General features: G+C 42.8%; 1 protein-coding gene across 2 annotated transcripts in view; it reads left to right on the top strand.

The window, feature by feature from the left end:
- Positions 1-24737, top strand: part of FOXK1 (forkhead box K1) — a 57213-nt gene extending 32476 nt beyond the window's left edge. The window contains exons 3-9 of one of the 2 annotated variants that reach the window (XM_074885598.1): positions 5003-5159; positions 6393-6539; positions 8290-8483; positions 9650-9816; positions 10508-10789; positions 12699-12923; positions 15217-24737. In XM_074885598.1, coding sequence (XP_074741699.1) covers positions 5003-5159; positions 6393-6539; positions 8290-8483; positions 9650-9816; positions 10508-10789; positions 12699-12923; positions 15217-15437 — 1393 coding nt within the window. In that variant the 3' untranslated portion in view covers positions 15438-24737. Of the gene's footprint in view, positions 1-5002; positions 5160-6392; positions 6540-8289; positions 8484-9649; positions 9817-10507; positions 10790-12695; positions 12924-15216 lie in introns of both variants that reach the window. The other variant, XM_074885597.1, reaches the window with a different exon arrangement.
- The last annotated feature ends 1077 nt before the right edge of the window (positions 24738-25814 follow it).

Genomic DNA, 25814 nt, shown 5'->3' with positions numbered 1-25814 from the left:
TCTGTAGGATCCCAGGTAATCTTTCCTCTTTTCATAGAGAGGGTAGGTGCTTTATCCATATATCTGGCTTAAATTAAGCCTGTATAGCTTGATCCCTACAGATATCCTTCTTGCAGGAAAGAATGAAATTAAGTAATAGGGCAACTTTCCTGCATTCTTGTACTGTCTGTCATTCTGGAGAAATTGGCACTGGAGTTTGGGAGTGTTTCTGTTCTCAGCTTATTCACAGACTTGTTGTATGACCATAAATAAATCATTTAACCGCTTGTTGCTTCATTTTTTATTACCCCCCCCGCCCCCCATCTGTGAAATGTGACTAGTATTGAGAGAGTCTGGAGGTTTATACAGAGGAATCTCTGTATGTGCTCAGGCAACACATCCCTCTAGCCCAGTCTTCTGCCTCAGATGGGTATCTTTGGGGTAATATAAGAACACAGAAAACAGTGTAATGCTGACTTACATGCAGTCTGCCTGCACCATTTTCTTGGATCAGGGACTGCCTCAGAGCAGGGACTTCCTGACCATCTCTCTAATAAAGCCCCTGATGGATTCCCTGTCTTCCTCCTTTCCCCAAGAACTTGTATAACGGCCTTTTGCATTCACATAGATGTGTAGCATCAACCCTGTCTTATAGCATATCGTTCCACAGGGTGACTACAAATGTAGGAGCGCTTTCACTTGTTTTGGACATGCTGCTTAGTTTCATTCTGTGTTCATCACCTCTTCTATTGGAAGAGCCCAGGAGTTGAACACCTCCTCTTGGCTTTGTTCTTACAGGCTCTGTCACTTTGCACCTCGGCTTCTGTCTTAAACTGTTTGTTTCCTGTATGGAATCCATTCTGTATCTCTGATTATCCTAGTTATCCCCATCAGCACCTTCTCTGGATCTGCTGTGTCCTCCTTTCTTTGAAATGAGAAGAGAAAAGCCAACACACAGCATCGTGGGTGTGGATACACCATCCACCCAGTGGAATGTCCTATTTCTGCACTCTGATTCTTTAGGTAAAGCAGACTGATTTTGGACTTTCCAGCAGAAATGCAGGAGGCTGTACGTATTCTCCAATAGCTGGTGTTTAAAGACATCATTGTTGCTAGAAAGCGCTGTGAACTTAAGAGGCTAGATTCTTGTTGGCTGGAGTTGAAAGTGAATCATGATGCTATGAAGAACTGTTACTTTCTCAATAGCCAGAAATTAAGCCCTGTGTTTAAAAGGCATTCTGCCCCTTACGTGAGTGAATGTATTGCAAACACTGCATTCAGCCCTTGTCTTTTCTGGCCTTCCAGCTGAAGAAGGGTTAAGTGTTGGATGGAAAACATGCTGCAAAGGGCTGATGTGATTCAGCACGTGGTTGTAGTCTGATTCTGAAGATGAGTCTCAGTGTGGTATTTGGGGAACTGTGGTTCAATGGCTGCATGCAGTCAGTGTTTCAAGTTGAGATGCTGAATCCTCAGTGGATATCAAAGATCTCTGGGACTTGGGGGATTAACCATGGTGCCACGGGTTTAAGACTGTGGGTGATTGCAGCTGGTTTGCTTACATGCTCTGTGTTTTTCAATGGTATAAAACACTTGCTTCCTCTCCAAAATGCTCTCTTCTGTAACAGACAAGCTTAACCTAAATAAGCTTGGATTGCTTGTAAACTAAGATTGTCTGCATGGTCAGTAAGCATGGATCACCACAGTAAGTTAGGATGTCTGAGAGCTGGGTGACATTGTAGGCCTAGCTATGCTTTTCTCAGTAAAAGCTTATAATGTTAAAATGGATCAAGTTATCACCACGTATTGATGCAATATTAATATCCAGCTAATCATAATCACTGTCTTCACACTTGATTTTTGTTTTATAGCGCAAACAGGTGTTTGTAGGGAAAAGTCTTTTTGTTCCATAGCATTTTTAAAGGGGGTGTGAGTGCATGCAAGCATCCCCAGCTCTGGGTGGCGAGGAGAATTCCAGGAACTCCAGGAAACTGATGTCACTGCATTGTTTGCTTGTTTTCTTTTGACTGCACTAATGTTTAATTTTAACTTAACTCTGAGGGGTATTCTTAGTAAAACTGTTTCTTCACTCCTCCTGTCCTGTGTTGGGGGGATGGGACAGGTTGTGTCTCCTTGTTTTTTCCAGTAGTCAGCTCTTTCTCCCTTCCCTCTGAAGAGCTCTCTGATGATTGACTGAGAGCTTGAACACTTAGCAGCATGTGTATGGAGCGGCTAAAAGTTCATCTTGTTTGTTCTGTTATCATGTGTCTCGATTGTTGATCTAGGCTGAAAGGAAGCAGGTCTACCTGAACAAAAGTGCTTCATTCTGGTAAAATAATAATACCTCTTCCAAATATTTGGCTACTGCTGTGGCTGTCCCAAGGGACAGCTGCTTCTTTAGGGGGACTATCAAGCTCTTCAGTGACTATCTACTGGGAGAGGCTGGCTTTTCTAAAAGTTAACAGCACTTCAGGTTGGAAGGGCTTTGTCAGCACTCAAGAGAATCATGGCCCTGCAGGGTAAGGGTTTCTCCCTTTTTTAAAAAAAAAAAAGGCAAGAAATCATACTTAAAAGTCATTCAGCCTCAGAAGCTAAAATGACCAGCAAAAACTGGACTACTTGCTCTGCTGATCTTGGAAGAAACAAAATCAATTCTTGTATCTGGAGTGCATGGGACAGTCTTTGAAGCCATACTAGTTTTATTTATTTATTTACTTACCCAAAGAAAGGTACAGAAATACAGCACTCTACAGAGCGTGGATTTACTGGAGAACTTTTCTCTGTTCCATATCTTTGACTTGAGTTTTGGCTGCTGTCTCTGTGGTTTGCTGTTCATGTATTTCTGCAGATGAAGAACAAAATCAAAAAAACTGTTTCATCTCATTCCATTCTTAGTCCATGTGTTACAATAATTGCTCGGGTGCCAAACACAAAGATAAAAAGAATTGCTGTGTTTTTTGGTTTGTCATTGTTTCATGTATGAAAATGGCTTTCATTTGTAATTATCTACACATTATAAGGAGTGTGTATGTGGAAAAGCTATTGAAAAATGACAGCGGAATAATTAAATTCACACCAGCTCCCCATGTGAATACTAAGACATCAAGAGTGTCTTCTGTGGTTTAGCATTATCCACTTCCAAAGCAGGCTTAAAGCTTGAAATAGCGAACTTTGATTCATTTTCCTGCACAAACAGGTCTCTGCTTTTTGAAAGACTAGGTAAGAAATGCCTTTATCTCTGGCAGGGGGAGATTTATATATATGGGCTCATCAACATTACATACCTTGCACCTCCTGAAAGCTTTCCCTCCTGCAGTGCTTCTGAGCAGCATCTCCCATTAATGCCAATGACTATCGGTGGGAACCGAAAGGGTTATCAGGTGCTGTGCAACACTTCAGTGGCCACTATATGGGAGATGGGTGAGGTCGGGTTTCCTATTGCAAGGGTTTGTTGTGGCTGGATATTTTTGTTGCTTTTTCCCTCTCCCCTGACCTCCCCATCCTGTAATTCACTTTTATAAGAAACCAGTCTCGGTTGTGCTGAGCTCAGCACTGCAGCCATTTGCAAAGATGCCACAAGGAAAAGCAGTACTTCTCAGTTTACAAGCTGGACTGTGGTAGGAAATGGTCATTCCTTACACTGTCAGATTGCTTGTGCACCGAAGGTATTGCCCGTTGAGCAAACAAGGGTTGTCTCACTGTTTCCTCTCAGTCTGCATGTGTACGTGCATGTGGGGAAGCTATTTAGACAGTCACCTTTTTGAGGAAGGGACTGTGATCTGTGTTTTCTCATGCAGTATTTAGCACAGTGCTCTGAGTGTCAGTTACTGCATTTATTTGGTTATTCAGGGTTAGCACTGCTGTTGGGCATTTGACTGGTAAGAGGATTGTTTATGCCAGTTTTACTGAATTCTGGTTCCCAGCTGTGGGCTTCAATTTGCATCTCTTCATACAATTTGAACTGCTTGTTTTGCTATGTAAATCTTCTGTGTATTGTTTTGCTTTCTTGTTCACTCTTTCTCTGCTCTTATGTAGAAGACATATGTAATCCTGGGATTTGGCTATGCATCATGCTGCTCTGGCATTGCACCCCTCGATGCTGGACGGCACAGAGCAGAGACAGAAAAAGGGAACCTCAAATTCCCAGACTCATCCTTCCTCTCCTGTCCTTCCAACCCCACAAATCAAAGATGTGTGATCCCTAGACAAGCCTTTCTGATTAGTTCTCATCTTGTAGCACTCGCTTCTGTGTGCCTGAGTGGTGCTGCAAATTATAGCCACCTTTTATTTGTTTGTAGCTTTTTATCAGCTTTAGCATGGCTTTCCTGCTTAGTAGGTGTTCCTGTAATGCCATCTTGTGGTGGCCCTGGGGCTCTAAATGTGGCTTTTCGCCATACTAGCCAAAGCTGAGCGAGCTACCTTCTGTGTTGTGTATTAGTGATTGCAGCTCTCTTTTGTTACCTGCATTTGTGTGCTGGTGAATCACGGAAATACCTGTGTGGCACTGATCAGGGTATGATCTTCTGAAGCTCAGGTGTTGTGTTCAGACAGGGGCCTTCATGGCAGATGCCTGCACTAGGTGCATTGATAGTGTAAAAGACCATAGCCTGTATCTGTTAGAAGTATTGATTAAATATTATCTGTGTTATAAGGAGGGTGGTGTATTGCTTGTTTACAAGTTATAATAGCAAGCTATTTAGTTTAAGTATTCATCCCTGATACAGCGTATGTTGTTCTAAGTGCTTCTCTAAACACAGAGGAGTTGTTTAATGCTTTGAGACTGCTGTCCTGCGATTGCAGAAAGGCAAGGGGGGCGGTCAGGATTTTGTAGAAATTCAAGTTTTATCTCTGGCAGGTTTTTTTCTCAATCTCTGGGCTTTGGATAAGCCACAGGGGCAAAAATAAGCCCAGTGCATATCTGCTTCTCAATGACCTGGGAGCTTTAGTGTACCTTAGAGAGTAAGAACTATGCGTCTTGTTAATAAATGAAGTAATGAATAACTGTATTTCTTTTTTGCCTCTGCAGTGTTCCCAACTCTTGCCCGGCCAGTCCACGTGGTGCTGGATCCTCAGGATATCGTTTTGTTCACAACATTACCTCGGATCTGCAGCTGGCAGCAGAGTATGCTGCAAAAGCAGCATCAGAACAGCAGGCAGATGCATCTGGCGGGGACAGCCCAAAGGTTCAGAGAAACATTACTTACCCAGCAGTGCTCACTGGGAGGCTTATTAAGACCCAGCAGTTTGTTGCCAGTGCTAGATATAGTTAAAAGGGGTCAAAGAACACTCTGGCTATAAGGGTGCTGTATACAGTATCCTCCAGGATTTTGAGACTGTGTCTTCAAACCAGCGTCTTAGTAGTAGTAGATGATGAATCTGCTTCCTTAGCTGCCCAAAATGTATTCAAGTCATTCACCAAAATGGTTAAGTGATAAGAATTTTTCTGCTTGTTTGATAACCCATAAAGGAGTGCATTAAAATTCAGTCTTGTTTTCTCACACAATTGGAGAAAGGGCAAGCAGGGGAAGAAACCAGATCCTTACCATGAGAAGTCTGTAGTCTGACTTGAAAACGAACACAAAGGCCTGTTAAGCAAGCATTAAATGAGGAGAGTAGCAAGTGGAATTTAGATTAAAAAATAACTTAGTTATAATGATAAAATTTAATTTTGGTGAGCTGATCTTCAGATCAAAGTTAAAGGTCTAGATCCAAAACCACCTGATTTGGGATTGGGTGGAGGAGCACAATACTAGATGGCTTTTTTGTAGATTGAATTCTCCCTTGAGACAAGAAGGGCTGTTCTTGATGGAGTAATATGAAGAGCTGGGAATATGAGATCTGGCAAACAAATTAAAGTTCCTAGAATGAAACCAATCCTGCTGGATAGGGGAAGGGACAGGATCAGGTTTCATATTGGGCTTGTTGCTGGGAGGAGAGCTGATAGCATACTTGCATGAAACCTTTCTAACAAAGTGTAGTTGTAGCTGGGCAGAACTGAAGGCTTTAGTTTCAGGAACAGTAAGCGGTGAATGTACCCTGCACCCTCTAACTCTGCTTCCAATTGCTTGTCCTGATCCTATTCCTTGGGCTGGTGTAAGCATGTGTGTTAAAGTCAGTGGGGAATGGCATCAGATTAAAGTTAGCTTTTATGTGTGTGTGGGGAGAGGGAAGGAGATACTTTGGTCTCGCTTGGTCCTGTAATCCTGTCTGCACACAAATGCTTGTGCTAAATTGGGAGGTGGCAGTATAAAACAGGAGTGAAAGGGAAGAGGATGATGCTGCTTTTAGTTGCCCCTGATGCTTTCTTAGCATCTGTGAAAACTACAGCCCAATGTGCTTTTTTGTTTGGGTTGTTGGTATGCTCTTGTGTAGGAATCTTGTTAGTGACTGAACTTCTGTTTGTTTTTTTTCTTTAGGATGAGTCCAAGCCACCTTATTCTTACGCTCAGCTAATTGTGCAGGCTATATCTTCAGCCCAGGACAGGCAATTAACACTAAGTGGGATCTATGCCCACATTACCAAGCATTATCCGTATTACAGGACTGCTGACAAAGGCTGGCAGGTGAGTTTTTGACTCTGACAAGCTTTTAAACTACTTTGACAGGGCTTATCTGCTTTGAAATGCATTTATTAAAGATTTGGGGAACTGGGAATAGAGCTGCTTTGACTATTCCCAGAGTGAATTTGTTTAGCGTAAGCTAACTAGTTTGTGGTGATTAGGTTTTTTTGAAATACTTTCTAGGGCAATGTAGTGTGTTACTGTTGGGCGCTCTGGTGTCTATTAATGCCGTAGTCGTGTGTCTTTCATTTTTGTTTGTTTTTTCTTTTCCCACATCAGTCACTCCTCTGCCCAGATACTTGCCTGAATCTTGCTTAAACCTTCATCTTCTCTGTTTGGCGTGACCTGTCCAAGCAGAAGCTGTCCGTCCTAAAACTGAGGTCCCAGTTTTTAATCATAACACCTTAAGTCATCACAGATGTTTTGTTTTCCCAGTGTATCAACTGCATTGCCTAAGTCAGTTTGCAAGTTTTGAATCTCAGAATGGGAACTTGTGGAACTTTGAGTCTGTGCCTTCCTTGTGGTATTAAAGGAAATCTGATGGGCTTCATAGGAGAGTTTGGATGTCGTTAACACATGCTAAATCAAGCTTAAATGTTCACTTGAGGGCTGCTTTCGAAGTTCCAGAAACCTCAGCTCCACCTGCTTTCAGACTTTTTCTTGGCATCGCACCTCTCAGATGGGTGTTGTCATTTGAATATAATACACTAATGCAGCTGGAAAGACTGTTGCAGCTGCCGATTTCATTGTGTTCAACTGGCAGGAGCAGTACTACTTGGTGCACTTTGAGTACAGTTGGAATAAATACATTTCTGCCTCCCTGGCTTTTCCCTGCAGTTCTAATTAATTGTGGAATTCACTTCCTGCCTTAACCTGCTCGGCAGAATTGTGCTTTGCGGATGAGTTGGTGCATCCTGCTTCAAAGAGAGCTGCATTTCAGTGGAGGGTGAAGTTGCCTTTTCCCCTCCCCTACCAGTGTCATTGTAAGGCTTCAACTGTGAAGAGCTCATCTAAAGCTGCTACAAAAGCTCTTGTTTTGTTTTGAAAGTAGAAGAGGAATGAGCTTGTGCACACCTGGGCTTACTGAGCCTTTCCCCTAGCCCAGAAGACACTGCTACACCCAGTAAGAGATGTGCTTTTGCAATGAAAAGGGTAAATAGTCTTGTGAACATCTGGAGATCTGTACAGTGCTAGACTAGTACCACATAGATAATGGGTTTTTCTCAGAAGCAGCTGTCTGAGGGCATGCTGGCTGGCTTGCATTATGATTACCATGAGATGCAGTGTCCTTTAGGGCATGTTTGGGCACCCCGGTGATCGTTTGGCAGGTAAGCAGTTAGCACAGGCTCAGGCAATTTTTTCCGCTTGCCTAGAATAAAGCCTGTCTTTTGAGAGAGTTCTGATGTGGTTTACAGTGGTTTCCCCCTGCCTCAGCAAAAACTCTGCTTTCATTGCTTTCCACAGAAAAGTCATTGCACTGCCTGGCTCCAGATGTATTTAAGTGATGGCGTAGTACCAAGCAAACCCATCTTTCAGCATGGTTAATAGAAACTCTTGACACATTTCCCCAGGTTTTCTCTTGCAGTTGTCCTATGACTTTGGAGCTGTGTGAGTTGAGTGACTGGTTTCTGTCTTCAACATTGATTCTGGCAGTGTGGATTTTATTGTTCTAAGCTGTGTGGTGAAACCCATTCGTCTTTGTTATATGCTTCCTCATGGCAAAATAATCATCTCATTCCTCTGCTTCCTGCAGAATTCCATTCGGCACAACCTCTCCTTGAACCGTTACTTTATTAAAGTCCCACGCTCCCAGGAGGAGCCTGGAAAAGGCTCCTTTTGGCGAATTGACCCTCCCTCTGAAGCCAAACTAGTAGAGCAAGCATTTAGAAAACGAAGGCAAAGAGGAGTGTCCTGCTTCCGAACACCTTTTGGTCCTCTCTCCTCCAGGTAACTCCAACTTCCTCTAATCTCTGCGCCAGACTCATTACAAAGAAAACAAACAAAAACTTCTCCTGAAGTACAGTGAGCAAGCTTTACTTCTGTTTATAGTTTGAGAGGTAATATAGTTAAATAGTCCTGAGGCATAATCTGAAAATTGTTCTGACTTCTTAAGTGTTTACAAAAGAAAAATATCCAGAACCAAACTACAAAAATGCATCAAATAACATATCTGTTTTGGCATCATTTCAAAGAAATTTAAAGCAGTTATCACTCGAGTAAGTGTTTTCAGATGCCAATCTCTCATTTCAGGGAAGCTGTGTTTAGATGTGGATTAGATCATAGTGGGAATAACTTTTGTGGTATTTAAAACACTCTCCTGTAGGGAGGATCAGGTTGATCGTGGCTGTCAGCAGTGAAGCAATGGGGGGTGTTCTGTGTAGCTGTTCCAGTCAGCGGTGTGACTGCAAAAGAGGAGCTGTGTGCAATGACAGCTTTCTCTGAGCCCTGTAGCTGTGAAGATAAAGACTTGCAATTCAACACTAGCTGGAGCAGTTTCATGTAACATTCCTCCCACACCTCTTCTTTTCTGTCTGTTAAAATGGGGGGGAAACAGGAGGAGAGGTTTTCAGCTGATCTACTTCTCTTTAATGACAAACAGGATAGAAATGTTCAATTCCTCATGTGTTTGGCCACGTGAGACCAGAGGTGGGAACCAAGTGGCTGGGGAGGGAGGCAACGGGGACAAGGGGGAGCAACTGCCCTGTAAGCATATGTGGGGCCAGACACTTGCATCTACATTGCGTCTTTCTTCCTCGTCACTCTCAAATACTGACAAAGATCCTTTGAGAATGGCCTGAAGTTATAAAACTGATCTGAACGTGAGGCACTTACAGCTTCTCAGTCAGCAGTGGGTCTTAAAATGAAATCTGAAGCATACTCTGAAGGGTCTAGTTTCCTTCAGCAAGGAATAATATGACCGTATTTGGTGCTAGAGCATTTGTGAGGTTACTGTGTACCTTTCAGCTCTTCCCAGCAAGACTGTAGTGGGTAATGTGGAAGAAAGGCTGTCCTTCTGCTAGAGAATCCCGCACTGGAGATAACTCTCGGTCTCTGCTGCTGTCTTGTGGCTGAAATGCATCTACAGTTGCCAACCCTACGTTCTGGTGTTTCAGGAGTGCTCCTGCCTCCCCTACTCACCCTGGCCTGCTGTCCCCTCACTCTAGTGGCCTACAGACTCCAGAGTGCCTGTCACGGGAGGGCTCACCCATTCCACACGATCACGACTTTGGGTCAAAGTTAGCCTCAGTTCCAGAGTATCGGTATTCACAGAGTGCACCTGGTGAGTAGCTCTTGTTGCACAGAGGGTGACTGTTGAATTGCACAAAGTGCCATGCTGAGGACATGGCAGGAACGCTTCAGCCAACGTCTTACAGGAGGATCTCGGTCTCTTTCCACTTTTGTTAGAGACTTCAGACCATTTTTCTTACTGGTCTTTGGATGAGGGGGCAGGAAGTAAAGGAATGTGTAGAAACACATGAGCTAACCTTGAACTAGGTGACTCTAAAGAACTGGCAGCAGAGTAGCCATGGCAGTATGAAGCTCACACTAATTTATCAGACTTCTGGATAAGATCAGCTTGGCTACACAGAGCTCTGTGGTGCTGTGGCCAGGGCCTTGGTAATTTGTTAAGCCTTGGTTACATATCAGCTTGTCAGCTGTGCTGTAACTGGCCTGATGTATAGGGTGTTTCTGGTGAAGTTGGAAGGCAGAGCTCATTAAGTAGAGCTTCATTTTTTTTGTGCTTATTGTGGCTTTTATTCACAGAAGTGCGCTCAGATGGCAAGTAAGGTTTTTGTAAGTTAGGAAAGAGAAGATGGAAGATGGTATTCTTGAAGCCTTATTTTTTGGTTTCCTACCCCTACTACAGCTAATGCTGAAGGACTGAGTATTGCAGATTAGAAGGGCATAGATGAAATGAATGGAGGCCTTTTTTCCTCTCCTATTAATGTGTGCTTCTCTCTTCTGTTCAGGATCTCCAGTCAGTGCCCAGCCAGTGATTATGGCTGTTCCTCCCCGACCATCTACTCTGGTGGCAAAACCAGTCGCATACATGCCAGCATCAATAGTGACTTCACAACAGCCTTCATGTCATGCAATTCACGTAGTTCAGCAAGCTCCCACTGTTACAATGGTCCGAGTTGTGACCTCCTCTGCAAACTCTGCAAACGGATACATCCTCACAAATCAGGGCACAGCAGGAGGAGCTCATGAAGCTGCAGGAGCAGTGTTGGACTTAGCTGGTGATCACCGAGGTAGCTTTTCACCTTCTTTGTTACTCTGCTAAGTCTTGAGCAGGCTTGTGAGGAGGGAAGGTGTCAAACACTGTTTACTCACTGGGTGCTTAGCGCTTAATAAATGATGTTTCTTCAGGTAAAACTTAAACCAAATAAAAGCTCATCCATTTGATTCTCCACCAGTGAGCAGGACAGCTGTGCTCCTTTGTCTGCTGTGGGGAACAAATCTAACAGACTTTGGAGGCTGAAAGAATGTGCAGTGCTTTAAATATTTATATTATCCCCAATATCAATATTATGCCTATGTATTGGTCATCTGGATGTGTTACGAAAATGGGTGCTTTTTTTTGGCCAAAAGAGATGGCCTGGGAAGGGCTGAAACTCTCTGCTTCAGGATGGCCTTGTAAATAAATGATTGAGTCCTTCTTTTTTGCAGGCCTGGTTTCATAGAGGAAAGCATGTGCTTCTGGAAGTGTGCAGGCAGTGCCCCATTAAAGCAATCTTCAAAAACCAGTTACAACAAAGGCCTCTTTTCCTAAGCTGGAAATTCCAGCCTTGGGGGATTTAGTGAGTTAAATGTTCTCCTGCTGTGATCTAGACAACACCTTGTCTGCTCACCATTTCAGAAGGGCTTGGTGCTACAAGATGTGTGTTGTACCAGCAGCGAGGCTAGTTATTCTGATTGCTTTTATGTGGGCAATGGTTCTTCTCCAAGGGAAAGAAAAAAATGACAAAGACCTTTTCCAACCACAATAACAGGACCACTGGCATTTTTAGTTCAGCACTGGTTATCCTGCTTGAGTTTCACTTGCATTCTCTAGAAATTCCTGTCTGGATCCCATACATGTTCCTGAAGCACTAACAGTCGCAGCTGCTCCCTTCTCTCATTCACTAGTTCATGCTGTCACTTGTTCTTTCCCTACTTGTCCCTCTTATTCCGACTCATATCCTTTTCTAGTCTCTGCATTCCCTTTGTTTTTCCTGGTTGCTCCATTTTCCTCCCTAATCTCCCTGCTTTCCTTGCCTTTTCTATCCCTGCTTCCCATCAGCCTGCCCGCAGGTCTCAGCTCAGTGCTTTATGTCCCATCTAACTCCACTCCTGTTGTCTACTAATGTTAAAATAGGAGAAGTCTTTTCTTCTTACAGGACTAATGAGTTTGTGCTTTCTGCCAGCCTTCTCTGCTTTGAGACCCACAGAGCCCCTGGAAGAGAAGAGTGGCTCTCCTTTCCTGCATGCCCTGCAGGAGGCTGTGCTCTTCTCTGTTACATACCTGATGACTTGACCCCTTACTTGTCCTGGGAAGTGAGATAAGTGGTTGAGTACTCTCAAACAGTTACCTCTATCCAGGAACTCACCCTCCTTTTTTTTTTTTTTTTCCCCCTCCCTCCTGGTTTCTTCATATACTTCCATAGCTGGCAAAAGCTTGCAATTGTGGGAAGACCTCCTTTGTAAATCAACCTACATGCAGGCATGACAGCAAGCTGTTGCAGACTTTTGGCTCCAGGCAGTGTTTAAGATCTTAATGCCTTCTCCTGCTGTGTGGTATTGAGAGTCAGGCCAATTTGCCCGTAATTACAAAGTAAGCTATGAGATTTGCAGTGACTGCTGTCCATATCACAGCTATAATGTGCCAATAAGGGAGATGATGCCTTTTTAGGACAAAGGGTCAAGTTTATAACCTTAATTTATTTTTTTCTTTTGGCTGAGTGGCTTATGCTATAAGAAAAATGTTCTTAATATTGATAGAGTATATATGCAGCAGAGAATATTTTAGTGTTTTCAAATATTTATCCCTGACCTGTGGTGCTGAGGTATTTTCACATGTGTAAGCCAGGGGTACATATCACTGCTAAAATGTTAATGAGAATAAAGCCTGCTCCTAAGCCAGGGTAGTAAATGATTGTTGTCTGTTCTATTCTTAAGCAGGCATGGATGAAAAGCCAACTATTGCATTTGCCACAATACCTACAGCCAGCCGTGTTATTCAGACAGTTGCCAGTCAGATGGCACAGGGTGTTCCAGGACAGACAGTCACGATCCTTCAGCAGGCAGCTCCAGTGACCATCGGACAGCACCAGCTCCCCGTGCGGGCAGTCACTCAGAACGGGAAACACGCCGTCCCCACCAACAGCATCACGGGGAGCGCTTATGGTAGGCTCTCTTTCCATTGCTTTCTGGTTTTTAGTTGCTCTCTGAGCTTAGCAGGTAGGTTGTAAAGCTGTAAGGCTTTTGTCTTCTTAGTATATATCAGGTTATTCCCTGTGTCCAATTCCAAAGGTATTCCAATTCTTCAGCCTCTGGAGTTAAATGTCAGTGGTAGATATCCTTCTGTTCACTTTGCCCCCTTTGCCTAGTGGAAAAGTTTTGAGATCTAGCATTGCTTCTGAAAAGTCCAGTGTCTTTCCTTTGTCCTTGCTACGCATTTATTACTACTTATACTCTCTACCTTTTGAGAGTTACTTGTTGAAACTGTTAGTGATTCTTGTGTAGAGCCCGTTTCCATTTGTTTTGTTCTGACAAACGGCCTTTGCTTTCAGCATACCAGATAATAAAATTTCCATGGTGCTCTTTAGATCTTGTGAGATATGGCTCCATAGAGTATTAAGAAAATAACCTACTCTCCCATCTTAAGGTCTTAGAGCCTGAGAGAAATAAGATCTATTTCATCAGGTGAATGAATGTAGGATTTTTTTATGTACAGGATGCGTTCTAGCCATTTGTCAAGCCTGATTTTTAAAATCCCACACTAGCTACGTCTTGGCATCCTCCTCTTATTGCTTGCTCAGCACCTCAGGTTTTGTTCGGTTAAGGGTGATGACTGGGGATGGTAATACCCAGGTTTCTTACAGCCCTTCTCAATGAGATGCTAAGCATCACTGCTGTTCCAGGCTGGTGCTTATGGGGAGTTTGAAATGAAGGGCACTGGTGGGATTTTAATGGCTTTCATGAAGGTAGGAATGGTTCTACAGAATTTTCTGCCATGTCTATTTGCAGTATCGCCTGCCTTGCACTTGAATTGCAAGAATCTTACTGGAGTGATGAAAAAATGGTAGCAGTACAGTTTTTATGTAACTAGGATATTAAGATATCAGATAGATCAGATAGGTGGAGTTGCTGCTACCCAGCAGTAGCGTTTGCCTAATGTAGAATCAGATAGGGTTTTATTTAACATTTTTAAGGTATTTTAATCTCACCAAAATTTTTCTAGTGCTCTCATCAAACTGGAAAGCATTTCAGTTGCATCTGAGGTTTTTTGTAAGTGGTAATGAATTTTCTGGTTCAGAAAACAGAGCCTGAGTCTCTTGACTCTTGTCTGTACGAAGTTAACTTCTCTTCAGCTACATGGTTTAAGTTCTCAAAGTCACTGAACTGTAACTGGTGACTGCCCTCATCCTTACCCTGTGGTTTTTTTTCCTTCATCCTGTTGATACTCTACAGCCTCCTTCCCTTGCCTTGGTAGGAGTTGCTGGGCTTTGAGGCCTTTGTTCTGTTTGCGTTGTTTATTTATCCTAGGGCTCCTTTTTTGATGCACTTAGCAGTGAACACACCACTAATGTTCTGTCATTCCATCCTTTGCAAATCAGTCTGGAGGGCAGAGGATGTGCTGTCTCCTGAGTCCCCTTTGGCTGCCTCTGCGATTGATGCAGAGTCCAAAAACTGCATGTGTTTTGTTTTCCAAGCAGTGTTGTGTGCCAAAGCCAGTGTGTAAGCACATTCTCTGTCTGGAACTAGGAATTGTAGACATTTTTATGGAGGGTTGCTACTTAAATTGTCCATTTTTTTTTCTCACCACTTTTATTAATGAGAGGGTGAGATCTTTTGTAAGTACTGGAATACAGGATTGGGAGCCAGAAATTCCTACGTTCTGATCCCACTTCTGATGGGAACACATTTGGTTGTCTGGGGTAAGCTCTTTCCTGCCCCTTCTACAAGAGAGATGTCAGTACACTCAACATTTGGATTCTAATCTAGTTTCCCAACAGACTGGCTGTTCTTACTGTGCAAGCAGGGTTAAAGAGAGGCCTCTAAATTGAAGGCACAGCACACAGATGTTTTAGCTTGCAGGAAGTTCTGATTGTAAGTGGCCAGACAACTACCTCTCAAAGAGGTGTGCTGTAATTTTAACGGGATTGATCCTCCCCTCCTGGAGATGAATGCTTAGCTGACAGTGCCGTATTTGACAACGCATAGGAAGAAGGAAGCTCTCCTGTGAGAGGTGTTATTACCAGTTTGGTAAACTTGCACAAAGCTGAGATTGGGGGGGAGAGGGAAAGACAAGGCTAGCAAGCCTTTCAAAAGGGACTTGAAAACAGCACTTCAGTGTGTGCCAGCTATCACATTTGACTGTGGTGCTTTGTCATCTTACTTTCTGGAACAGCAAACACTTGTGCAACTTCACCATATTAATTCTCTTTCTCTTTCTCTTTCTTGTCCTGCTTCCCAGCTCTTACAAATCCATTGCAGCTTCTTGCAGCCCAGGCCAGCTCATCCACTCCTGTTGTAGTCAGCCGGGTGTGTGAGACAGGGACCGAAGAGACAGCAGCAGCCTCTTCCAGTGAACCTGAAGTGAAAAGACCCCGGATAGAAGAGTCCAGTGGAGCCGTCCCAGCCCAAACTGGAGTCATCACGTCTGCAATGCCACAAGGACAGGCAACCAGTGAATGAAGAACCGGTGGGAGGAGCTGGAGTGATACAGGGTGGGCATGGGATAGCAGGAGCCCTAAAGCAGCTTTCAGAGAAAACAAACCACAACTGTAACAGCTCAAAACATAGTGGATAAAGAGCTCTCTTTAAAGTCAGATTTTCAAATGGGAGGACAACAGCTGTTAGAATCACAAGGTGCCAAAAAGAATGGAAAACCCCTCCCAAGAACCCATATCTGGAACTCTGTTCTGTCTTTACCTATGGGATATTTTTTCCTTTTTATTTTTTTTAATTCAAAAAAATACAGACAACTGATTGTATGACTGCTGGGATATTTTTTTAACTGTCTTTTCCCCTTTTGGCTCCAAGGGAATGGGATTTGCAGCTCAGCATCTAAAGGAATGTAACACAATTACAGTCTGCTCCCTGGAAAGAAAACTCCTCATTTTCTATGCCTTAATACTGTGCTTCTCAGAGCTTTGAACCATAGGACCATTTTAAAAAGGCCACCTAAGGCAATCAAATGCTGAAAGATGGGTGCAGTATCTCACAACAACATTAAAGAAACATGGTACCAAGCTTAAAGAAAAAGGCAAATTATTTTGTTTTTTAAAACAGAAAAATTCTGAATATGAACGAATGTTTATTTATGTGGGGATTCAGGAGGAAGAGCTACAGGGCTCAGCCACCTGGATTTTCAGATGCAATTTCTTTCCATTCCCTCTGAGGGAGAATAAGATGACAGAGGAACTGTATTAATTTGGTTCCTGTAAAGATATTAAAAACAAAGGGTTTTGTACCTTCAATGATTTCTTACAATTATTCATCGCTTGCTCTGGACAACAGCCAAAGTATCTTGATGACTGAGGATCACATGGGGAAGGGTGTCTTCAAAAGGTTCTGTGTGCATTTGATTGACCACATCCTGTGCCGGAGCACCAGGTTTTGTTCAAAATGGCACTGTAGGTGAAGATATTGCCATTGTTTCTGTGAACTTTAGAAAATATTGGTTGGTTTTCTGCACTAAAGCAGTCTGCCTTCACCTCCCAGTGGTAGTGTGGTCCTCAACCAAATGAACGATGGTCGGGAGGCCAGGGCTGGATTGAAGTCTGTCACTGACCCTCTGCCATGGCTAACAGCAAAGCTCCTGTGTTATTCTTCTGAGACGGAAGTTGAGACCTGGAGTGAGAGGCAGCAGAGCTCGTACAGCGTTTAATATAAATTCTGTAAGGGTATAGAGACCAAGGCGAAAGAGGCCTTTTATTTTCCATGTGGCAAAAGTCACTGGAGGCTTTCAAACAGGTTTTCCAAAAGGAATTTGGAGGTTTCCTTTCAATGCCAGGCTCCCTCTCCCATCTCTCCTCCCTTGAGGACTATTTGGGTTGGCCAGTAGGAGGAGGCTTTTACTCAAACTGTATTCCAGGCTCTCCATGTAGTACAAGTATGTCTCTAGTAAAGCAGATCTGAGTCACTTCAGCCACGTGGAACAGTGGGGGTGTGTGATACCTTGTGACTAGCAAAGAAATCAAGCCCTGCGTAGCCTCCAGCTAACCCCTGGTTTTCTGCCTGTTTGCAATCCCCTTGGCTAATGTCTTCTGGCAGCACAGCAGAGATCTCTTAATTTAGAAAATGTTATGGCTTTGGTAGTGGCAAAAGAGACTTAAGCAGGATGGGATATGTCTTTGGTAGGTTATCCCCCTATCTGTTTTGATTTATTGTCAGGTTGCTGTCTTGCACAGTCTTGACAGTACTATCTCAGAGCAGAGAGGCAAGCCCACTGCAAAAAGATTTCCCCGATGTGCAGTAAATGATACTGTCAGTATGTCCGTGGGGATTAGGGGGTAAGGCACAACCATTCAATGTCTGCTGGAATCTGGGGAGGGGGAGGAAGTCTGCAAGGTAACAGCTGGCATCACCTGTTCTCTTCTGGGTTTCCTTTCTCTTTGTCAAATCCTATTCAATAGCCAAGTCCCACTGTTTGAATAAAACCCAGCCATGTTTTATTCTCAAGCCAATTGCTTTGTGAGAAATACTTCTGAAAGAAGGGAAGATTGCTTGGTCTCGTGATTTGTGGTTATTTTCTGCGGTTAGAGGCACACAAAATATTCAGCACAGTTCATTTATCTACAGCTAGGCTTTCGTAATTTAGGTGTCTGCCTTTAGTGACAAGTTATTAGATTGGATTTTAGTACTTTGAAATGATTTTGTGAAGGAGGATTGTTACAGACCATGAAGTAATTGAAGTGGGCCAGCCTCCAGCTGTCACTTTTCCTGCTAGGAAGGCTAGGTGTGGCACAGTGGAGAAGCACACGGATTAGCTCCATCTTCTGTAGCCTTTTCAAAGCCAGAATTCAACAAAACGGACTTCAAGGAAGAACGCACAAGTGAGAGCGCAGCATAGTTTATCTGTGATTAATCATTACTGCTGGTTTAGATACAGGCACGCCTCTGAAACAGCCCTGAGGCTAGGGAGCTTTCCTGAAGCAGAAGAGTCTTTGGGTTTCCAGTATGTTGGGTGAGTCAGCGCAAGATGAGCAACCAACAGAATACTGTTTGGAATGTGAAGCTGCCAGAGTTTTGTGGATTTTTCATTACTGCTGCTTTTCTCTTGGAAAGGCTGAATAATTAGGCCCTAAACTTCTATAAACTAGTCCAGCACCATAGAAATATATCGGCTGAATCAGTGTTTTCATACACCAGCTGCTGTTTCATCAATACCTCTTGAAAGTCCATCCTCAGGTTGCGTGTATAGATCTGCCGCTTCAGTATTTAGAACAGAATAACACTTTCTCACTCTTCTTTTGTGGCTCACAATGCCTGCTGGTTAAAATGTGAGTTGAGGATAAGCAAATATGTTTGATCTGTTCACCCAATCTGCTTGAGGTGTCTGGAACTTGTCAGTTCATCCTGTCAGGGGATTTTTGCTTTATCAGTCTGCTGCATCCCCCTCCTCCCATAGGAAGCAGCCATGCCGCTTGAAAACTGTTGTGGTATGTTTGCCTATACATTGTCTGTATCGTTGCCTGATACGAGGTAAAATAACAGTTCTTACTAAATCCTGTTGAGAGCTGTGGAAAAATGTCGTTCCTCATCTGGAGCACATGAGATGGGGACATCTTGTTTCAGGCTTCCAGATTAATTCTTCCAACACACTGCTCAGTCTGAAAGACAGCACCACTCTTCTTACATATCAGTCTTGATTCCCCAGGTTTTCAGTTCTGAGCACTGCAGATCAATGTGATAGTAGAATTAATTCTTCAGCTAGAAAGAAAATGCTACCACAATGGTTATATGCAGCACTCGGATTATTTTAAATTCATCTAACTTGTTTTTATCGTCTAAAAAGTTGCATCTCATGTCCTCAATTATATTAACTGAGGGAGGTTTGAGGGGGAGAGGAGTAGGAGGCTTTCCTGCATCTTCTGTCTGTATAACGAAGGTCAGGGCATGTTGAATATTTAACCTGCTATATCTTAAACTTGGGAGAACTTTAAAACTGAGTTCTTAATGTCTGAATTTGCTTTTCACCATTATCTTTTTTTTTTTACCTTGGGCAATGACAAAGACTAATTTTACTTTTGTGGTCAGTTTGTAGCAACTTTTGTTGTCTCAGTTTGCGAAAGCTGAATGCAGTTATTCTTGATTCTTATTCCACTGGAATTCCTTAGTTATTATTTTGTCTTGACCTTGGCTCGTGTAATACAGGAAGTTTTTTTTGCAGTGAGATCAATTTAATCTGATTTAGTGATAACACAATACAATGCTGAGCACAGAATTGAGGTTCATGATTAGCTCATATATTCTTTTCAATTCCTTCCCATATTCCTCCCTCCCCCATACCATTAACGCTGTAGCATATCCAGTCATTTTTATCCGCTGACAGGAGCAGCACCTTGCATTAAGCTCTGCCTGAGGACTCAAGGATGAAAATACCTGTGGGATACATGGAGCTCCAGAGCAGGCTGAGAAAGGTCAATTTGGTCACCCTGTATTTAATTTTCATGCTGTGTTTTAGATGTTACTGTTGGGCACCGCTCGTTCAGGAGTGTGTTTTCAGAGATGTGTTAAAGCTTTTTAAGAGGAAAGAAATAGTTAAATAACAGCTGAAACCTTTACAGTGCTTCTGCAATCAGTGTCATGGTCTGGCTTCAGCTTTTGGTGGGGTAAACTTGGTTTTGCATGTTTTAGACATCTGTCTTGTATACTGACTTAGAACTGTCATTCAGAGTTAAGTTCCACATTTTTCCCCTTTTTCAGTAGGGAAATGCCAGCAGTAAAATAAAACTTGAAGCACAGAAGGCTAGGGACCTATATCTAAGCAAGTGAGAGCATCTGACCTGAGCTTTCATACAATGTGGTGTGGAACACTTTTCACTGACCACTGGGGATGTTAAATTGATGTTAGAGCTTTTCATCTGTGTTAGCAAGGGGGTTTCCCAATGAGGTATTTGATACCACTCTGATGCATGCTAATGTGTAATGAACGTCAAAATGTAGGGTGAAAGGAGAAACGTTTCCCTGCCATACCGAGGTTTGGGGATCTTAGATGACAAGGATTTAATCTAGCAGTAGTTCTGTACCTTTCCACAGAGGATCAAAAGCTGTTTCTTCAAGCTTATTGCATTTGAGGGTTAAATTCCAACTGGTTTCCAAACTTTGCTTCTGACGTTTATAGTTTATCACTGTGATAAACATAGATCACATGAAACTGCACTATTAGGGAAGATCGAATCTCTGTTTGTCTCTGCCATTGGCTAGTCGTAGAAATATAGAATAACTTTGGTTGGAAGAAACGTTTGGAGGTCTCTGCTATAATCTGCTGAGAGCAGGTCCAACTAGATTACATTGCTGTGACCTTGTCCAACTGAGGTTTGAATGTCTCCAGAGACAGAAGTTCCATGACTGTGGTCTCTGATCCACTTTGGCCACCCATGAGGTGAAAACTTTTTCTCAGCTGTCTAAGAAGAATTTCCCATGCAGCTGCATGTGTTCGTTGCCTCTTGTCCTATCACATCTTCACACCTCTGAAGAGCCAAGCTCTGCATCTTCCAAATAGTTGAAGACACCAGTAAGATTTTTCACCATTTGTTTCCTTAAGGCTGAACCAACCTGGTGGTCTCGGTCTCTTCTTATACATCACATGCACAAGACCCCAGGGCATCATGTGGAATTGCTGCAGAAGGTCCCTTGCTGTCTTGTACTGGGAAGCCCAAAAATTGGGCACAGTAATACAGATAGGACCTGACAAATGCTCGATGGAGTTGAAGAACCACTTTCCCTGGCCTGCTAGCTGCACTTTTGCAAGTACAGCCCAGTCTCTTTGATCTTTTGCTGTGAGACAAGTGTAAGAAACGAGTCGCAAAGTGAACTGGATTGCATTTGTACATATGCAACCAGCTTGTCCCTCTCCTCTAAGGAAGAGTGCCAGCTTGGGTCTTGGAGCTTTTTGAACAAGAGGCAGCACTGAAGGATCCTGATCGCTTTTAAAAATATCTGTGCTTTACCTTATCAAATCATAGTTTCAATCCAGTGTGGAACTTGCCTTGAGTTTCTAGCCTGTTGTAAAATCCTTCAGGCTTTTTAGTCCCACTGCTAATAAGTTGGACTAGAGCATTAAGAAAACCTCTGAAGGAACATGATTAGCTTCATAATTTTGCCCTTGCTGCACACTGAGCTTTTGAGTTTGCAAATGCCATCCTGCAACAAATGATGTTTTCCCTTGCCAGCCAGTCTCTCAGGCAGCTCCTGTTTCTGCTCCCCATCACAGTTTTTCCCCTCTGTAGTTGTTTTTCAACTCCAGAGCCCTTTAATCCAGCTCCTAATTTAATGCCATTGCTTGAAGGTCTGCATCTGGTGAGAATCTGTGTGTCAGGTTGCAGTTATACAACAGATTATTCAGTCATGTAACTCTTTGTTTCCTTCTGGGTGAAAAATTATGCCAAAGCTGCTACTACTATAGCATACACTACTGTTGTGAAGTGTAGCTTACAACGGAGCCAGCTGTGCTGCAGAAAACAGTTACACTACAAGGTTGTCTGGATTGCTGGAATTGATGGAATTGGGAAGTGATGCCTTCTTTTGATCTACACCTGATCAGAACATAGCTGTGACTTTGTGCTGGAGCACCTCTCTGCAGCTGCCTAGTGGCTATTTGGCTGTGATCAGTTAGATCAGCATCTCTCTCTGCAAGGCGGGTTATTTGCAGGACAGTGCATGTGTTTGTGCACACGGGTGTGGGTATATCCATGTACGATAATCAGCAGTGGAAAGTACCTAGCTGTGATGGTGGGCTTTCTCTGTTAGGGTGTCTTTCATGGGGCAGTAATACAGCAGTGAGCATTTAACTTTGGCCTGAGTAAGACATTTTGAAAACTACTTGGTTTTCTTGGAGCACTATATTTAAATTCCAAATTTTTAATCAACTTTTAACCTTTGTATTTATATGTTCAGAAAATTCTTTTGATACCTTTTCAATTTACCAACACTGAATTAAAACCCTTCAGAATGTATGGCTGGTCCTCTCCTTACATGTCACTTTAAGCTTCAGAGCCTGAGGGTAGTTGTGCCAAGTCTACCCCTTTGCTCTCAAGATAGAAAAAAAACATTGACAATTGATGGGTGACAGCTAAGGAATAAACCCTTTAAATATTTTTTTCAGAGAATATTAAATTAGATCTGTGTAAACATAAAATTTATATTTATTAAGGTGTGTGTGTGAACGTGTGTGTCAATATAGATATATAAATGGTCCATGACTATTTCTTTCTCTTAAACGGTACTTTACACAGACTTTTATACAGTATGTTGGTAAATTCCTGCACCAGGCACTGACTCTAAAAGAACGATGTACCTATTTTTGTAACGAATGTGAGCAGCCAGTAGAAGCAGCTTTAACTTCAGCGATTGCTTTCATTCCTCTCGCAGAGCAGAAGAGATGGCTTGGTACTTGCATCTTCCTTGTGTAGGAGCCCTGCTTCTGGCTTTGCCATGCTTTCAGCAACCCCAGTCTGTGCTGCTTTTCTGGCAAGAAAATCCCCCAAATGGCATTAATGAAAGCTGGAATCCTTTCTTGTCTCAAATTATCTCTAGATGCGGTATTGGGGAGTTCTTTACAGGTTCTGCTCTGTAAGTAATGGGACCTTATTTCTAACAGGGAAGATGAATGGAGGGTCCATGAGGATGCTGTAAGGCTGAGGAATTCTTCCCTGTCTGACTGCCAGGTGGCTAAGCTAACACTGGGGCACTATGAAATAGTTGGGTTTTTTCCTCTGTGGTGAGATTATTCTCCTTTTATGATGCTTCTATCTCTTCATGGGGCATGAGGTGTGTGTATATCCCCGTAAAAACAAATGCATAAGAGTTTTCCTAATGTTCCCATTCACAAGGAGTAAACTTTACCTAACTGGCCAAATTTCAGTCATGGTTTAACTCCACAAGAATCACTAAATTCACAGAGTGTGTGTTTTGATCCACTTGGGCCTTTTGAGAATTATTCTTAAAAGCAGGTGATACTTGGCTTCCTAATCCTAATTGCTCTTCCAGAAGTAGAAATTCCTTTCTCTGTAAGGACCTGAGTGAATGCTTCACCACGGTGTTTACTGTCTGGTGACCGGGCTTTGATACTTGAGGGAGGACAGGATTGGTGGTAAGAAGAGTAACCAGAAGAGGAGCAGTGAAAGTGAACAGCTTTCCTCCTCAGCAGAAAACAGCCTTTGTGAAAACCAGACTTGCTCTAGTGTTTGGTTACTACTTCATATCTGCTGCTGAATTAAGTAATGCACCTTTGCTGTGATCTAGAGCTTTCAGTCCTGCTTCTACTCCACCTCAGTTTCACTTAAAGCAGTCTGAAACAGAGCCTTCCTTAAAGCGAAGGGCGGCCTTGAGGAGAAATGTCTGTTAGCTGGAGAATGAGAAATTGAGCAGAAAAAGTGAGATGTCCTTCTGTTTCACTGCCTTGCTGCTAAAAGTCTGGTGCAGAACATCCTAATGTTCTGCTGATTTATATACAGCTCTTCAGAGATGGACAGGCTGCTAAGTAGGCAAGTTGGCTCATTTGCTATAGAGTTACTGTAAACCTAAACTCACTTTATCTCTTTCTCCCCAAAATGGGCTTGAAGTAGAGGGAACCAGAGTATTGCTTGTAAGATCTTGTTGCTTTAATGGAAAAGAAAACTGAGAATGTAAAAAAAAAATATATATATATATAGATACAGAAAATGTGGCTTTAAAATACAAAAATCTTACAAGACTGAATGTTTTCTTGGGTTCTGGACATACCATTTATACTGCGATGAGACTGGCCTTGTCCAGCCTGCCAGCCAACCTCTGCATAGCCAAAAAGAGCATTTTAAGAGCCTGTAGCTATCCAAAGGACTGTTATCCAAAGGAGTGTTAAAAGTTGTCTAGGGATAAATCAAAAGATGTATGTGGGCAGTGGATGGTAAAGCTGGAAATTCAGATCCAACTCTGAATATTTGCTTTAAAAAAAAAAAAATCAGAAAAATCTGAATCTCCCCCTGTTCTGCAGATACACATTCCCACTGAGTCCTTAGGGGAAGGCTGCAGTGAGACAAGGACCTAAACTCAGTGGCTTGACAGAAGTGTTCTGCTACAGAGATGGGGGGGAGCCTTACCCCTTTCACCTGGATTTGGCACTTAAATTAAGGATGGGGATGGATGGGGGAACTAAAGCCATGCTTGCATTTCAGTTCCTGGTGTTGCCTGTACAAGACACCTCCAGCCAGACGTTTTGGTGTTCATGGGGGTTTTTTTACAGCTGATATCAAAAGTATTTTTTGTGACTTGTTTTCATTACCAGTGCTTTTTAAAAAGCAGATGTGTATCCCAAGGGGGAAAGCTCCATCTGGGGCAGTGGATGTAAAGCTCATCATCTTTATCCAGCCATGTTGCAGCACTGCTCCTGTGAGATGCTTAACTGCACAGGCAGACCATGGCTCCCACAAGGGGTGGGAGAGTGTTCTGGTCATGCTGAGGAGGCTGCTGCTCACCGGAGGAGACGGCAAGTACAAGCGTCCGAGGAGCAGGACCTGCATTTCCACATCAAATGGGATACAGTGGTTTTGTTTTTCTTAATATGGAGCCATACATTTTTTTAAGTAATTTGAGATCTGAATGTGATTTCTAATGTATCAAGAACGTTAATATTTTAAAGCTATAACAAAGTTTTAAATTTCTACTATTTTTTTCATTTATTTTAACTGTTCTGTTATCTTAATTTGATGTATGTGGTTGGGGAATGTTGCTTCTCCTCTTAGCATTTGTTTCTATAACCAGAAATAAAATTATATATGAAAGAGAAAATGCCCTGGAATTGCTTGCATCCTTCCAGTGTAGTATTGTAACAGGGTTAAGATTCCTGCATCAGTTTGTGTTGTATCTACCCCTTCCCAGTGTGAGGGGACAGTGATTTAGTATTTTTCTCCTTTTCTTTCATTAAATGCTGTAGGAGGGAAGTACATGTCTGAACACCTTGCACTGTTTTAGAGTTCACAGATACCCTGCTTTTGATCCCTTGTCGGTTATTTGGGAAGCTGTTAACTTGCAGCAGAGTGAATGTGTGTGTGTGTGTGTGTGTTTGAGATCATAATGCTTCCCCTGGGGATTATAAACTATTACTATAGCTCTAGCTTTCATTTTGTCATGAAGTGAAAAGTTGGTGTTCTGAAAGATAAACTGTTTCAGTGTTTTTCCTTGTAATCTGTAATAATTGTTTCATTTAAGAATGAGGTCAGAAAATAGTTCTTTATCTACTTTATAGTTGGGTTTTTCCTCCCTTGTCCTTCTAATGGAGCTACAATGTAAGTTCAGGGTTTATTTTGACTAAAAGTCACTATGAGCTCCAAAATTTAATTGGAATATCTTTTAAGGCCTCAGTTGATATAAAGTAGCTGTATTTGACTAATTAATATTTAAAAAAAAAACATAGTACACTGCCTTTTTTTTTTTTGCATCTCTTAAAATTGTCATATCTTTGGCTCCCCACGTGCATCAGGCATGTGTTCTGATGCAGCCAGAGGAGAGGGTGTGCAGGGAAAAATCTGAATGCTCATGCTTGCCCCCCTCTGTGTGTCAACCTGCTGCCTGCAGTAGCTCTGACTGTTAATAGCTGGGGTGACGGATGCTGCTGTGTCTTCGTCTTCAGGGGGCAAAAGGGAGCTGAGGCTCTGCTGGGTAATCGCTGAGGCATGCTGCTAAGGAACTTTAATGCCAGGGGAGCATAAGGCAGAGAAGTACCAAAGGGCAAAGCGCCAAGCTTCCTCCCCTGATGCCATCTCCTCCCCACAGGGTGATGCACAGCAGGGCCCCAAGAGCATCAGCCTTAGTGGCAGTCAGGAGAGACCTTTCTCACGAGGAAAGGTGAATGCCTTTTTAACCTTT

Source organism: Strix uralensis, chromosome 16 (genome assembly GCF_047716275.1).
Source record: "Strix uralensis isolate ZFMK-TIS-50842 chromosome 16, bStrUra1, whole genome shotgun sequence".
Lineage (NCBI taxonomy): Eukaryota > Metazoa > Chordata > Aves > Strigiformes > Strigidae > Strix > Strix uralensis.
The sequence above is the reverse complement of the archived record's forward strand: the minus strand, read 5'-3'. Positions and strand labels throughout refer to the sequence as shown.